Raw genomic sequence first — 16,961 nt, 5'->3', positions numbered from 1 at the left:
AGATGATTCGATAAAAATGTATAGACAAGTTTATGAGAAAGTGTTCTAGGATATTTTATGTGTAGGTCTTGTATGCACTATTAGGCATTGTACGTGAAAATTATTCAAATGAAATTTTCAAAATATGATTTGTTTTTGAAATTTTTTAAATGTGTATAAAAATTTGTCTAAAAAGTTCTGAATAAAAAATAAAATAAGATAGAAGATTGAGCAATAAGTAACACAATTAATACTTGTCTTACATGAATTTTTGGAAATTGTGTGGCTTTTTTGACTAATATTTCAATTTGTCTGCCTCCAAAACATTTAACCGAATGCTGTAGATGAATATATATCCGGTTACTGAATGTTGCTGCAAACACCAGTTACTAGTATGTAACTGATATACTTCAAATCCGAGGAGTGCCGAAGCATGTTGTGCATGGTCGCCAGCAACATTCTATTGTTGTCAACCGACCTATGTTGTGACAGGGAAGATATACTGGTACAAAGTTACCCCTGCAGCGCCAGTAGCTTACTACAGAGCCATAAATGGATGCGTTACTGCTCCTGTGACTGTCCTACACCAGTCTACTGTGTTTTGTCCATTTTATTTATTACTTTGAGAAAGTTTTGTTTCATTAGTGTAAATATTTTTATAATTTATAATACTTCTTCTTCTTGTATGGGGCATGCACTTAAACCTCAAGGGCCTTTCGCACACCCCGGAAGCACACCATGAGACCTACTAGTCTACAGTTTTAGCAGTTCTACAAACCGCCGCCGAAAACAACCAATGAGATCCTTGTGGGGAAATTCACCACCTTGTCCAGACTACCAAAGATGGAGTGCTCCATTACTATTGCAGGTGTTTAGCAGTTTCCTCCTGTTTCAGGCAGCGGATCCTCCTGAATACCAACTCAGTGAAGATGCTTCCTTAGGTGACCATGTCCCGTAATGGGACCCATAACCCAAGAAGACACTGATCTACTTAAGGAGAGAAGGATATGAAGGTCAGGTGCCACCATGGAGAAAAGTTAATTGTAGGACCATTCTACTCATTCTCAGAATCAGATGCAGCCTCCACCTTCTCTCATGTTCAGCGTGAACCCACTCTGAGACAACTCTAAAGGATTCACACCTAGAAATATAATAGCATAATGTCAAAAAAAAAGGCTACCAAACTCAACATTCACAAACGAGGGTGTGAACATAATGTGTAAAAAAGTGTTTAACTTAAATTTTTATCCATTAAAAAATATGTATCAAAGAAGGAAAAATTGTCATAAAGGTGCTTAAATACAAGTTTTTTTAAAATTAAAATTGAACAATAAATTAAAATATGTAATTACAAAATGAGCAATATTTTGTTCATTTTTAATAAATCATTAAAGGGTAACAGAAATATATTAATTTAGAAAATGAAGTTTGATAAATTTAGGTACATTGAGCCCAGCTCTGAATAGTGGTTTGTACCTGGCATCAGTTTGCGCAGTTTCTCCACTCCCAGGCCTCCTACCACCTCACTGATGCCCTGTGCCGCTCCCGATCTGTCTACAGACGAGGACTCGGAGGTGAGTGTTTGCATGAGCCACGGCAGCAGATCCTCAAAACTGGACTCTCCCATGCCCCTCACCATTGCACCCAGGGCACGCGCGCTGACACGCTGCCGCACCTGCACACGTAATGTACAATAAACACGGAGTCACCTCAAGAATCTTAAACCCAAACAATAGATTTTTTGTCCTCTTTTCAAAAAAGAACTTGGGGAAGAATCCACAAAGATAGTAAATTCTCATATACGCAGAAGTGCCTTTGTAATAAAGTGAATTGGACAGTAAGGCACCCCATGTTACACACCCTGTTGGGTATTTAAACTTGATATTTTTTACAATTTTAGCTTCAATTCCACAGGTAGTTTTTTACAAGATATAAAAATTTTAAAATATGTATTTTAAAACTTGTTAAACATGTTTTCTGTCCTAGTTTAAGTACTGGTGATTGTTAGATTAGTTATATCTCTAGATGAGAAAATTTAAGGTGTAAGAAAGTGAATTTGTTTAACAAATTCTATCTAGTTCTATTCTATCAAGTCTAACTGATACGTAGACATTTCAAGTTAATTTAGTTTCCTATTGTTCTGTCTCGTAGCATTTCTTTGCACACAATACACCCCTTTAACATTTTGACTTACAATCGTAAGTACAATAAAAAACGCTCAAGCTCAACTTGAAATATTATTGCAAGCAGAGTTAAGTTACTATTTTTAATTAATTACATGTGCAGTTGTATCAGCTGGAGGGTTAAACTGACCTCAGGCACAGGGTCCAGTAGGGAGGACTTGAGCCCTGGAATGATCGTGGGCAGGTACGGCGTCAGGTCCTTCTGGTCTGTAAGTGAGTACATGTTGCCGATGATCTGGGCCGCCATCTTACGTGTCTCGGTGGACCGGTCCATGAATGCACGCTGGACCACGGGCATGATGAGCGCGAGTGACGGTGCGTCGATGAAGTGCACGAACTGTGTGTCCAGCAGCGTTTGTAGGCAGGTGGCGGTCTTGTGGCTTGGATCTTGCAGGGCTTCTAGCAGCACGGGCACGATCGCTGCACAACAACACGTCACGTTACTTGGCCGCATTTCATTATTGAATCATTGAACCAGATGAACACGCTTTAATTATACTATAGCTAAATAAAGTGGTATTTGCAAAAATATTTTTTGAAGTACATTACACAATTAGTTCAAGATATTTTGACAGAAGAAAGAGGTGTGAAAAGTCTCCGATAGGTATAAACACCAATAAATGTTAAGAACATTATTATGATAAACCATCAACAATTGTCTGCAAACTATAAAGGATGATTTCTTGAGTGCTATATTTCCACACTGTAAACTTAAACTTCTTTTCAAGATAAAATTACAATTTAAGAATCATTTTTTTTCAATTTATAATGTTGAAACCAATCTGAAATATGTTAGACTTACTCTAGAAACATGTAAGACATATAAAAATCACCACAAAAAACTGACATTAATTTAATTAAGGTAAAAAACTCACACTTGAAAAGTAAAAATAATAATGTTTATTTCCAATTTGAATATAAAAGATTCATACATCACGTCGTGAACTAGAGAGGGTCTGTTTCTTTTAAATATTTGCAAACTGCAGTGGAGTATATCGTCACACTCAGAGCTAGAGCTACACCGATATGCCTCACCTTGGATCTCAGGATTACGGATGACTGAGCCGATCTGCTTGAGTGCCTGAGCTCCTGCCTTCTGCACCTTGATGTGGGAGTCGCTGAGCACTTCTATTAGCTTGGGCACGATGTTGGGCAGGCAGGACGACAGCTGCTTGGGTGCGCAGAACGCCATTGCTCCTAGCAGCTCCACAGAACCTGGCACAATACCAAACATTGATATCTCAGCCTGGACACAATGTTGAGCAGGCAGGACGACAGCTGCTTGGGTGCGCAGAACGCCATTGCTCCTAGCAGCTCTACTGAACCTGTCACAATACCAAACATTGATATCTCAGCCTGGACACGATGTTGAGCAGGCAGGACGACAGCTGCTTGGGTGCGCAGAACGCCATTGCTCCTAGCAGCTCCACAGAACCTGGCACAATACCAAACATTGATATCTCAGCCTGGACACGATGTTGAGCAGGCAGGACGACAGCTGCTTGGGTGCGCAGAACGCCATTGCTCCTAGCAGCTCCACAGAACCTGGCACAATACCAAACATTGATATCTCAGCCTGGACACGATTTTGAGCAGGCAGGACGACAGCTGCTTGGGTGCGCAGAACGCCATTGCTCCTAGCAGCTCTACTGAACCTGTCACATTACCAAACATTGATATCTCAACTGGAGTGTCAACCGAGGTTTTCTCTTGAAAAATTAAACATTTCCTGTGATATGGGAGTCAAAGTTGTCGGGCTCGGAACTGAATAGCAAATGGTTCAATTCCTGTCAGTACCATAGCACTTTTTATTAGTAGCATCGACCTCATACTGTATTGGCTCTCCTCATTATTGTTTGATAAAATCCTCACACACCGGTTAGTGGCCCATGAAGATCAAAAGGGCAATCAGCCTCTCCTTTAAAAAAATTTAATGATAAGAAATGTGTTATTTATTCACAATATTTATTAACAAGTTTTAATTTTTTTTGACAAGGTGTGATCATAAACCTTGTACCTGTCAGATAGAATACCTATGACCATTCATGGTGATTCCCGAGCAGAAAGGACAATCACATAACTCGGAGCTCTAAGGGTTAATATTTCAAACTCTTGTTATTGATAGTTAATTTATGAGTGAAGACATACATCAAACAACTGTTGGATGCAACCATTGCTACAAGACAAAAATACTGAATTTGTCCTACAATACGCTTTGCATATGTGGTTCGCTCAAAGTAACACTTATAACAACCCACCAGTTTTGGTCCGCCACGAGTCCTCCTCCAGTGCAGCCAGCAGTGAGGGCAGCACCAACTTGACCCCGTGAGCCGACAGCTTGCCCATGACGACACGTGCGCAGTCTTCTGTGGCGTCGCGAACATACTGGCTGCCATCACCAAAACATAGCAGCAAGTGCGGCAAGACGTGCACGATGTACGGCTCAAACAGTCGGCCCAGCACGTGACACAGCATCTCAAATGCGAACAGTGCCCCTGTCACATTAATTCCTCATTAAATATGATGTGACAATTTTAATTTTATAATTTCAAAATCAATTACTAAATACTTTGCATATAAAAAGCATAAAGATGTAGAATGCAATTGTTGAGGATTTAAAGAGCAACAGTACATAGACCATGAAGAAGTACTCCGGAAAGCGTATTCTACAAACTGGAGGAGTTCTTCAATCGTAGGGACAATTAAAAACATGAGAACCTTTAAGAAACTCTTAAAGAAGAAAATATTTTTATTTTGGTATATTAAATTTTAATAAGAAAACTGACTTGTATTATAATCCTACAATTACGAATAAAGAACTTCTGATATCTAAGTTTACCCATCCTGGAGCCTAAAATATCAAAATAATTTATTCAGACAACTAATAATTTCCATGTCTAAGTAATAAATTTTGAAACTCACTTATTCCAAATATTTTTGCAATGCAAAATTGAATAGAATAGATCCTGAAACTTAAAAGATAAATTCCATTAAGAGTATTTTCATATGTTGATATTCCTGTAATACTAAACAAAGATCAGCAATTTGTATTTGAACAGTGTTTTGTACTAAACGACATAACTTAAATACTATTTAATTTGTACTAAAATATTTATTAATTATCCATCTCTTCAACCCAAGTACGTACGTACGTACCTTCCCTGTGCCTGTAGTTCTTCTTGTCCTGTATGGCGGTGGTGAGTGTACTCATGATATCCAGTTGCTTCAGAACCAGGATGCCCATGCCCTTGACGAGGCCAGTGGTACCCAACCGAGTGTTAACGTACGTACCTTCCCTGTGCCTGTAGTTCTTCTTGTCCTGTATGGCGGTGGTGAGTGTACTCATGATATCCAGTTGCTTCAGAACCAGGATGCCCATGCCCTTGACGAGGCCAGTGGTACCCAACCGAGTGTTAATGTACGTACCTTCCCTGTGCCTGTAGTTCTTCTTGTCCTGTTATGGCGGTGGTGAGTGTACTCATGATATCCAGTTGCTTCAGAACCAGGATGCCCATGCCCTTGACGAGGCCAGTGGTACCCAACCGAGTGTTAACGTACGTACCTTCCCTGTGCCTGTAGTTTCTTCTTGTCCTGTATGGCGGTGGTGAGTGTACTCATGATATCCAGTTGCTTCAGAACCAGGATGCCCATGCCCTTGACGAGGCCAGTGGTACCCAACCGAGTGTTAATGTACGTACCTTCCCTGTGCCTGTAGTTCTTCTTGTCCTGTATGGCGGTGGTGAGTGTACTCATGATATCCAGTTGCTTCAGAACCAGGATGCCCATAGCCCTTGACGAGGCCAGCCAGCCCATACGCTGCGCCCTTGCGCTCTCCGTAGTTCTCCGACTCCAGCAGCTGGTGTAGCAGCTTCTGTACCAGTGCCGGTGCATCCTCTTTCATAGCGGGCACCAATGGGGGGAGACAGTTGGCCACAGCCTCCTGGACCTGGAACACGACCCGAGTTTTCAACAATTGTGCAGGCATTGGTTGATGAAAATGTCAGTCCGATACAAATTAATTCATAGGCCAATAACAACATTGGTTTTCTAAGTGACGAACAGCTTTTGTGGTGTGAATAAAAAATAACTTATAATGACTACAGTAATAAGGGTTCTGAGATGGAATTTTAAAGGTAGGTTAGTAAATAAAGCAAAGAAGCCATAAATAACAATTGAGTGAAGAAATCTTAAAGAACATTCTGTAGAGTAGTTCAAGAGAAAAAGGACAAAGACAGAGTGTTTCAACACATTCTCCAACAATTGAGATATTGTTAATATGACTCACAGACCTAATTTTGCTGTTACATTTTCTCTCATATATCATATCATATTTCGCCACAAGTATTACTAACAGTGGTTGTACAGAGATACTAAGCTTCACCATCACAAGCGTGCTTCCCGTTTTTGTTTGAAGAAAAAGTAAGCAAAAACTGTCTAATGTAAGTTTTTTTTTCCAAGAAATGGCAAATATTCTCTCAGTCAGCCAACAATTGTTTGATTAAAACTGAGTACTTCATATTTATAACAAAATTTTCAAGTCATTCCTGAATGTCTAGACAGAGTGAGTGAGGCTAAGTTTTTGTAGTGGGGGGGTGGGGGGGGGGGGGGGTGGGGGGGGGGGGGGGTGGGGGGGGGGGGGGGTGGGGGGGGGGGGGGGTGGGGGGGGGGGGGGGTGGGGGGGGGGGAAAATGTTCTAATTTAAAACTAACTATTTACCACATAAAAGGATATTTCCCATCTAAAGTGAGCTGTATTAATAATGTTTTTTTACAAAGCTAAAATAACATACCGGGAGGAGAATCAGGTAGGGGAATACGTGAGCGTGGTCCCCATCGGTCCAATATGTCGGACTTTGGACAAATCCGACAAAGATGTGGTCCGATTTTTTTTTTTGATAATTAGAGATAGCGCAGGTTCAAATCCTGTTTCTGACTGTTGCACTTTTTATCAGTACCAATCAACCTTACTGTACTATATCGACCCTCCCCCTTATGTTTGGTGGGATCCTCCCACAGTCCAGTGTGCCATATGGACGGGTAGAATAAGTCTTAAAGGGATATATCAGAACGCTTCACGAAAAAAAATGAGCAAAATCGGCAGCTAAGTCAGCATTCTGTTGAAGTTAGGTTACTTAGGCTACCAATATTAGACATATCATTTACACTTAGTTCTATGATAGTTCAAATCACCTCCCTGAGGTTTGCCTAAGCGTTGACGAATATTTTACACTGGTCTTATGGTAATCATGATGGCAACGAGAAAAATATCAGAATGAATACATTCGTAAGCAAACTGTGTGTGAGGTTTCAACAATGTGACATGTTTATTCATAGGGCGAAAGAAAAATGAGTGGGAAGTCAATTTAAAAATTGGTTTGACCCAATCAGTGACCCTTCTCTGTCCGGCCTTGGTGAACTTTTAATGAGGTTTGGACTAGAGTCGTGAGCAGAATGTAGACGATTTCCTCTACAAACACTCCTCTGACACGTGGCGCTGCTCCTCTCTGTCTGCACATACAATTATAACTCCTTTAATCCTTGCTTTGAGAGTGACGTTCGTTTAGTTAAACCTTTGGTTATGAATAAGTCTATGAGAAAACATATAATTTATTCTTGGAATCTGTCACTACTTGAATCAATAATGTAATACGCTATCTAGTGGCAAACGAAAGAAACGGCATATATGAATGCATTATAGTAGTAATGTCGTAATGTAATAAAGTATCAAACGATTGCTAAGTTGGTGCAATCAATGCTGGGTTTGAAATATATATTTTATGTTGAACTCTAAAGAAAAAAATATTTGACGGTTTATTTAATGTAGAAAATTTATAAAAAAATTTCTAATCAAGCCAGATAAGAAACTGTTTTAGATGATTTGAAGGTTTAAAAATAACATTCTTCCTCACTGAATGAAAACAATTGTTTGAATGTGGTGCGTTATTATTACTAAATACTTAAGGAAAACTACCGTCATTCTTTACATTGTCTATTCTTTATTTAACAGTTCATTGAGTAGTACGGTACATCAAACCGAACTTTCTAAACAAATGTATACAACACAACTCTAATATGCAAGGTATATTGCAATGTATAATGATATGTCAATGGTCAAACTTAGTTTCGTTTCACCTAAATCGGTTTATGTGTCATCTATAGTATTAAATATAATGACTTTCCTGAAAATGTATATGCATTCCAATTTTTCGTAGGAACAAAATCAGTATACAAAATATTTTATAAATTTTTTTGAATTTGTAGTTAGTATTGATATTTACGATAAGACACGCTTTGTCACGTAGAATCGATCGTTTTTTTTGTGTTCAAGTTTGCTGCAACACGTTGTTCAGAGTGTCAAGGAGCCATTTAAGCCAGTTCCAGAAATCTATTGTCGTCTGTGACAGATACATTGTTGAAAGAACACAAGGGTTGAGAGAGAAAGACGTCTGCTGCTGTGCTACAAACGTTTCAAAACGCATTTGTTCTTTGAGAGCTCAGAAAACATCTGCTTCCTTTCACTGTTGCGAGTTTAATAGGAAACTCTTCTTTTCAAACGAAAGATCACAGCGCTTTTTACTACAATAGATGTCATGTACAGTTTATTTGAAATATATAAATATTTACCTTCGAATAAATAAAAGTGACATTATGGTTCTGGAGTCACAGGCCAATTTGTATTGTATAAGCAAATAACCTGGTATTTCTTAAAATCAATAGAGGAATTTCTCCTTAGAAAGGAGTTTATCTTCAGCCACCCGATTTATGACGCAAGTCAAAATGTAGGGAGGTAATAAAGGGTTTAAAATACTAAATAATAAATTAGTTTAATATATTTAAAACTGATCGTTGGACGTATAAATTATTGTTTAAACAGCGCAGCGCCGTCTAACCTTTTATTTTTAACCTGAAGGTGACAATGTTCAGTCTCTGTGTATAGTTGTCTGGTGGTGAAAATAACTTTGGTTTTAAGTGTTAAAATTGAAAAAGTTTATATTTACTCATTTGATACTACCAGTTCGAGAGCTTCCATCATAAATAGTGCAGTGCGACTGAAGATTTATTACTTAGTTGGGAATAATTTATCAATGGCTAAAACGTCGATTTACGCTTTCGCAATGCAAATCAGTTATACTGAGGCGTGAACATAAAATAAAGAGAGCATTCAAATTCTCACCCATGTCCTGTTACGAATGCATTTTTGAATCACGATTCATTTAGAATGAAACTTTTGTGTTAATTTTTTTATCTTAATGTAAGCATTAAATACGCTAGGTTCCATACTGGAGAACACAAAAAAGTCAAAGTTTGAGTATCTTTAATGTTTCTGACTGAGAATCTTGAGGGATATATTTAAGACCGAAGATTCCCTTATTCATGTCCAACCTCAGCACAAGTTGGAGACTTATTTGCCAGACTTCTTTCCATGTATCTATAATAATGTAATACTTCCACCATTTCCTTCTGTACCAGTACCTGTACATGTAATCGAATACCTAAACCCTGTACATCTTTAACTCCTCACAATGTGCAGTGCGTTCTGGATCATTGTTCTTAACTCTTCCTCTCCTTAATAGATTACACCATGGGACTGGTGTTGTGGGGTGCTTACGGCAACAAACACACATTTTCTGAAACTGTTTTGATTGGAAAAACAATAAATCCGCGTAAAATGAAGTTCAGAGAGCCATGCAGGCCAGGTTTCAAAAGTTTGCAACTGTTGACTCTGCCAAGCCTCTTCATTCCGGAAATATCATTTAATTATATGTCACATTGTGCATTGACCAATGTCCGGGACATACCCTCGTGACGGACTAGAGGCAGGGAGAACAACCGGACTGTGAGACACATTACGACGATTCATGAATGCTTGCCCTCGCAGGCTGAATGGAGTTATTTGAACAACAGATTATCAAATTATATAAAAAACGCTCGAGGCGTTAGAAACACTCTTTAGATCTCTAAAATCTTTATAATGTAGACGATTTTTGGCAATACACTGGTAGACCGTATATTAATTAGAGTGATCCCCGATTGAAGTGGATGAGTGCAAATGGACAAAATGTATGTCTGTGACAGAATGTGGTATACAATTTCAAATTTTAGTTTCGGCAATTGTAACGATATTGTACTGTCGCTGCAGTAAAGATTTGTCTATTAAACTATCATAGGCGTATTTTATGAGTCTAGCATTAAACAATTCCTAAACTTTATTATTTATGTTGCTCACCATTTCATAGCCTGATAATCCTTTATTACTACACCGTACTTGTAGCTTGACATTTAATATCATACTCTATTGAAATAATAATATTTTTCTTTGTAACAAAACTCTTTTTACTCGAGACGTTTGAAATACTTCCTGCTTTGAGAATATCACTCAGTTCGCAATTTCCCGTTCATTACAGAGAAGAGGTAACTCTTTAAACGCTTTAATAGTTCCTTGTGTCAGTTCATTTGAGATGCAACACTTAAGAAATGGAAATATTTTATGTAAAACATTGAAGATGCGATGAATGATGCGATAGTACTGAGACATTAGTATGCAGAGTGGCTTTGACTAAATGTCTCTTAACGAGGGAAATACTTCGTTTTCCTCCTTCAGTTGATTGTCATTGTTGTACACTGAATCTAGTTATGTCTTACATACTTCTCGTGAAATTTTCTCTCCGCGATTAAGTTTCTGAAATTTATTGATATGCATTTTGTAATGTGATCTAATACCTTTCCTAATGTCGAAACGTTAATAATTGATGATAAATAAATACATAAGGTTTTATTGAGCATGTTGGAGATCTTTTTTTAGTTTTAAATGGTTTGCTATGTAGATTAAATTCAGAAATATTATACTAGAGTGGCCAAAATGGGGAGCAATGTATAAGATCATATCAATCTCAAATCAAAGTCTTTGGTTGGCATTATTCGTTACGATGTTGTCAATATAATCGTAAGATATAATCATAATGACATAACAATGATATGTGTAGAATGCAAGGTATGTGTGTTTATGATACACCTCGTGCCGCGTATCAGGCTTCTTTGAGTTTGCATGCAAAATGTCAAGTCTATAGTTTATTCTTGAGTTCATTCTATTTTATTCCTGAGATGACGGGCGAAAAATAACATTTTTACATCCTCTCTGTATGAAAAAAGAACTTGTGCCAAAAAAAGAACGTTGTGTTATACATTTTGTAACATATAACGATGGCAAATATTCCACAATCCTATAACCCTTATCCTCACCTTTACTGTATGTATCGTACAGACTAGCTAATTTGAGGCAGCTTTTCTTGGTAGCCAGTGAGTGTACGGCAAAGTTCACAGAGATATTATCGGATTTAAATTTTCTCAAAATTAATTGTACTCGTATTAGGAGCTGATGTAACGACCTCCAGTTGTACCTTGCAAGAACAACACTTTTACATCCTTATTATTGGTCGTAGAGTTTTGGGAGAAGTCTCGTTTTAAACATGATCTACACGCGTTCAAATGAGGTACACACGTATAACAATTGTGTGATGTTCTTGTCTGGATACACGTTTACAGTTTGAGTACTGAAATCCTAATACATGTTCACCCACATCTTATCGATTAAACTTGCACATATGTTGATTATAAAAAATTAGATCGATTTTTTACATATTTGTTTTTTTTATAGATGTTGTATCATTATTAATTATGGATAGTGCTAAAGTGGAGTTGTTTAATTTTTTACTTGTACATGGAGTACTTGTACATTTTTTACTTGTTGATGGAGTAAAAAAAGAAAACAGCCCAGGTGGCAGCGTGATAGTTTTCAAGAAAGAGCAACAGGAAAAAATGAGCTTTTTAACAGTGTGCTATTTAGTTTATTTAGCAGAGAAATTGAATTCTTGTCCAATTGCATTGGAGATGGCTTTCATTTTGTTACTATCCTTGTATTCTTTGGACGTCACAACCCGCAGGAGGCCCTAATCTTCTCAATTAGTGGTAATATTACTTCTCGACTTCAACCCAAACACATAGCAACTTTAAAATTAAAAGTATACAGATAATTCCTACAGTTAAAACATAATGAAATTACCTAAAACTGTATTTTATAAATCAGAAGAGCTTAATTTATCACCTCACACAAGTCAAAGTTAAAAAAATTGTTCACTAACAACGCATAAGGACAAAATGTGTGAGTTTTTGAGTGAGCAAATATCTTCTGATTTGTTAATTTAACGAGTACCTATCTCACATGTGTACCAGTGTAAACGCACCTTAGTTTTGTTTGTATACTAAACCTATTAAATATGTAAATGATAAAGTACAAAAGGGGTGGGATTTTTTTCTGAATAACCAATGGCAATAAAAACACTAAAATGCCATTAATTGCATAATAAACGTAAGACCATACAAGAGGTAAAGTTTAACATCGTTCTAGCGGGGTTAAACCAGTCGGAATTTAATATCATCTTAGGTCCAGTTTTAGTAACTTGTCAAATAATACCTTAAGACGTTAAATTGCAACGATGCAAATATTCAGTATGTAGATACAATCTGTAAACAAAGTGTAGTTAGTTGATGTTTAAATATAAATAAGATCGCACAAGAAACAAATCAATTAAAATAATTTATCATAATTAGTTTTTAAAATCACGATGAGTTTCTAGTTATAAAATATACGGTATTGCTATTACAACAATAAAACACCGAAGTAACAATAACTGCAAAACGGTTTCTTTTCGTTATGTTCAAGACAGCGAACAGTAAGCTCAGAGCCTAAACTCTCTTATGATCCCTGACATCTTATGACAAGGAAGGGGTTAGCGACTGTGTTATCCTGACCTAAGGGGTTCTCACACCACCCCAGACTGGCTGGAGTAATCTGCCAGATAAAGGGATCCGAATGTTCCCATTCTTTTATTTTATAATAGAAAAATAAATTATTCGTCTTCAAATGAAGATAGTTTATTCTGGAGTTTTACAAATTTGCAACTTATAGTTTTAAATCAATACCAGTTTATAATTCGGTTTGAACTTCAATTACTGGCCATATATTGATTGTAAGTTATACCGAATATTACTGTAGTCATGGAATTACTCAATATAAAGTTACTTTTATAATCAGTTCAATAACAACACTGTTGTAAATTAGTAGCAATTAGTGAGCGCGTAATCTGAGTTTTATTAATTGGAAATTAATTGCGTTCTAAATAAATCAGCGTTGACTGGCCTTTTGATATTCGTGGGTGCAAAAGTGTATTTCTTGAAAATAATAATATTTCAGATAATTATATCTAAAATATTATTATTTTATGTTTTATATTTCAACCAGTAAGTTGCAATATAAAACATATTTAAATTACTCATCCCGTTTTGTTTCCATATCGTAGGTTTAGTATTCTAAACTAAAATTAAAATAAAATAATTTAATTTATTAAAAAATTACATATTTTTATCATATTTTTCTGAAAAGTCTACTAATACGAATTCTTTAAAGAATCATTATTATGTTGCTAATGTACAGTTTATATAATTTTTAATACTTAAAGTTTAGGAACTTAAAACTTTGTAAAGTTTTTTGTAAAACGAAACTTAAAAAGTGAATATTTCTAAAAAATTAACCCACTAATTGTTCTGTTATTTAGTTGTATTTTATATATACAGTACATATTTTCGCAAGTGTGTTACTTGTTAATGGTTAATATAAGTTACATCCGATCTTCTTGGAACTAAATTCTTGGCGGATTAATAACCTAATTGGCACGCGTATTAATTTTTGTCCATCGTGAACTTTGTAGCTGCCGGTCCTGCAGCCGAGCAACACCTCGCGCGCCTTGCCGTAAGTAAAATTTACATTTTTATGTTATAAATTAGCCCTTTCATGCGATACATCTAGTTTTGAATGTAAAATAAAGTAAAGTTGTAAATGGTAAAGTAACTTACCTTGGTTGATGTTTTATTTGGCAGATTAATATGGATAATAGTGACGTGATGTCCTTCTGACGAGACCACGTTGTCATGAATCTTAAGTTGTCTTGATAAATGGCTAATACCGTCGTGATTTTGTTTTAGGCGACTTTAACTTTGAGTCTTTGAGTTTGATTAACAATGAGAACAAATTCAAGTGCTTCCACAGCATTAATGTTTTAGACTTTTAGTCTACTAATTTTCACTTTTTCCGACTACAGCTGCAATGCCGAGCCAAGATGCTGCCGCCCGCGCTTGTGAGTCGACATCAACGTGAAGGGAAGTCAATTTCAAAGTTTTAATAATTATTAAGTTCGTATGCAAAATTCCCAAAGAACATTGGAACTATTAGGTCTACCCAGTGATATCATTTAGTTTATTATCACTCTATTTGGCAGCAACGTGTCAATAATACATCTTTAACATCTAGAAGCGGTTTTTAATGTTCATTTATTAAACATATAAGTAAACTCTGCAATCGAGTATTCATTACTTATGACCTCAGCGGTATCTAACCTCATGTGTTTCGTCCATTCGGTAAATAATAATGTATAATAATTTCGAATAAGTTGTTTTCTGTAATGTAGCTCTCTTCCTTCTGATTTAAGCCTAACTTACTGAACAGACTAATTGTATTAAGACGATATTTCACTCATTAGTATTCCGTAGTGTTTTTGTGTGCCTCAAAAAGTTTATTAATACCGAAGTCTTATTTGAAAATCTTATCATTGTATACTATTAGATCTATTAATCGAACTCTACTGATATGAAAATACAAGAATTATATTGCTGTGATCTTCAGAGTACCAGGAATATTAATTTACCATTAATAATGTTGTAGTCTAACCTTTGATTATGTTTCAGTCTGTAGGAAGATGTTGCAGCAAGTGCTAAAATACTTTTTTAAATGAAACGTTTTGGTTGTGCGCCATCTATTAACAGATAAGAAATTTCTACTACATAGTCCCCCAACGTCGATTCACAATTTATAGACTATGAAAATAGTGTCTGGAAAGTAAAGGTCAAATTTTTTTTCTTGATACTCTGGGTTTTCATGTTTATATGTAATTTGTTGTTTTAAGATATACAAAAATTGCATAAGCATTGATTACTTGAGGATGGGTTTAAGGATTAAGGACTCGAATATAGCAATGTATATTTTCCCTCTTTATACTGTAGAACAACTGTTAAAAGTGGGTATAGAGTTTGTAGGAATCTGTGGTAGGATCTTTCAACAGAGCGTTGTCCTTGGCTAATCAAATTAAGGCTACGTATTTAAAATTGCGTTTTCGATTACATACTTCAATTTAATCGATATCAGTGGAACATATTCTATAAAATTATCATGGTATATGGTGGCTATAAGATTGAGCACTTTCAAAATCCTTATCGCTATTTATTATTTATTTATTTTATTATTTAAATCCTTATATTTTAAAATTTATCAGGTGAAGGAAACAGGAATTTTTCCAGACATTTGTTACCGTTCAGTGATACAAAGAAAAAAAGTAACACTATGTTTCGAGATCTGCAATCTGATCTCTTCATCAGGTGACATCTCGAAACGTAGTGTTACAGATTTTTTTGTATCACTGAATGAGTGCCAATGTCCAGAAAAATTCTGTTTCGGTCACAATACTTCCATTGTTATAAAAAAACTTCAAACAAAGAATGTATCAGTTGCTGTTAAACGTACATAACTGTGAACTGAATTGATATCACAGGCCAACGATGAAAAAACTTTTTTACTAAAAAATACCTTATTCTAATGTTTTTTAGGTCGCTGAATCCAAATATGATGCTTAAAAAGCTGTATCACCCACAATTTCTTCACATTTTGAAGTAAACATTTTTTTAACTAAGCGATTTCTACAGAGTTTAAATATAATCAAAAAAGTAGAGGTAATGGACTTAAATTGTGTTGGTAGGCACTGCTGAAACACACTAAAAGATCAAAAAAGGTAGATTCCATTTGAACGTTAAACAGCTGATGTTTGTTTACTGTCAATCTAACCTCACTTTCACACGGTTTTTGGTACACGTGCTCAACACAATGTCTAACCGCGGTTGTAAAAAAACTCTGTTGACAGTTTTTGTTATATTTGTGGTGAGTTTGTGATTAAAAAACACCAAAGAAACATTACGGACTTTGTGAAAAAGGTTTATCGATCATTACTTTGGAACTTTACTTGGAGATCAGGATAAATATTGGGGCGCCGCATAAGGTATGTTATGTATGTGTTGAAGATCTAAGAAAATGGTCAAAAAAGGAGAAAAAAATCCTTCAAATTTGCTGTTCCTATGATATGGAGAGAGCCAAGAAATCATTCTGATGATTGTTACTTTTGCAGTGTTGATGTAACTGGTCACAACTCAAAAAATAAGAAGGTAATAAGCTACCCTAACCTTATGTCTGCCATCCGACCAGTGAAACACGGTCAAGATTTGCCGGTCCCTGAACCTCCAGATGATTTGGATTCCATTCAAACTGAACCATCTTATGATGTAGAATCTGAGTTTAGATGAACAAGATGATGAAGAATTTCGATGTATTACAGAAAATGTAGAGCCTAAATTGTTTACTCAGATTGAACTTAATGACTTGGTTTAGGGATCTAGGCTTAACTAAAGAAAAAGCTGAATTGCTTGGCTCTAGACTAAAAGAAAAGAACTTGTTGGGTGCTGGAACCAGCATTTATGTGTATAGAAAGAGAGAGCAACAATTTTCAAAGTTTTTTGAACAAGATGGTGATTTGGTGTACTGTACAGACATTCCAGGTCTGATGAATGAATTTGGTGTTGAGTACAAAAAGGAAGACTGGAGGCTGTTTCATTGACTCATCCAAAAGAAGTTTAAAGGCTGTTT

The 16,961-nt window shown here is 36.2% G+C and overlaps 1 protein-coding gene across 1 annotated transcript in view; it reads right to left on the bottom strand.

Annotated features, from left to right (window-relative positions):
* Nucleotides 1-16,961, bottom strand: part of LOC124367187 (eIF-2-alpha kinase activator GCN1-like) — a 120,920-nt gene that overhangs the window by 29,014 nt on the left and 74,945 nt on the right. Inside the window, 6 exon segments of the mRNA XM_046823838.1 lie at nt 1,456-1,654; nt 2,293-2,582; nt 3,198-3,377; nt 4,421-4,657; nt 5,861-5,948; nt 5,950-6,108. Coding sequence (XP_046679794.1) covers nt 1,456-1,654; nt 2,293-2,582; nt 3,198-3,377; nt 4,421-4,657; nt 5,861-5,948; nt 5,950-6,108 — 1,153 coding nt within the window.

Source organism: Homalodisca vitripennis, chromosome 8 (assembly GCF_021130785.1).
Source record: "Homalodisca vitripennis isolate AUS2020 chromosome 8, UT_GWSS_2.1, whole genome shotgun sequence".
NCBI classification, from domain to species: Eukaryota; Metazoa; Arthropoda; class Insecta; order Hemiptera; family Cicadellidae; genus Homalodisca; species Homalodisca vitripennis.
This window is presented reverse-complemented; position numbering and strand designations above follow the sequence as displayed.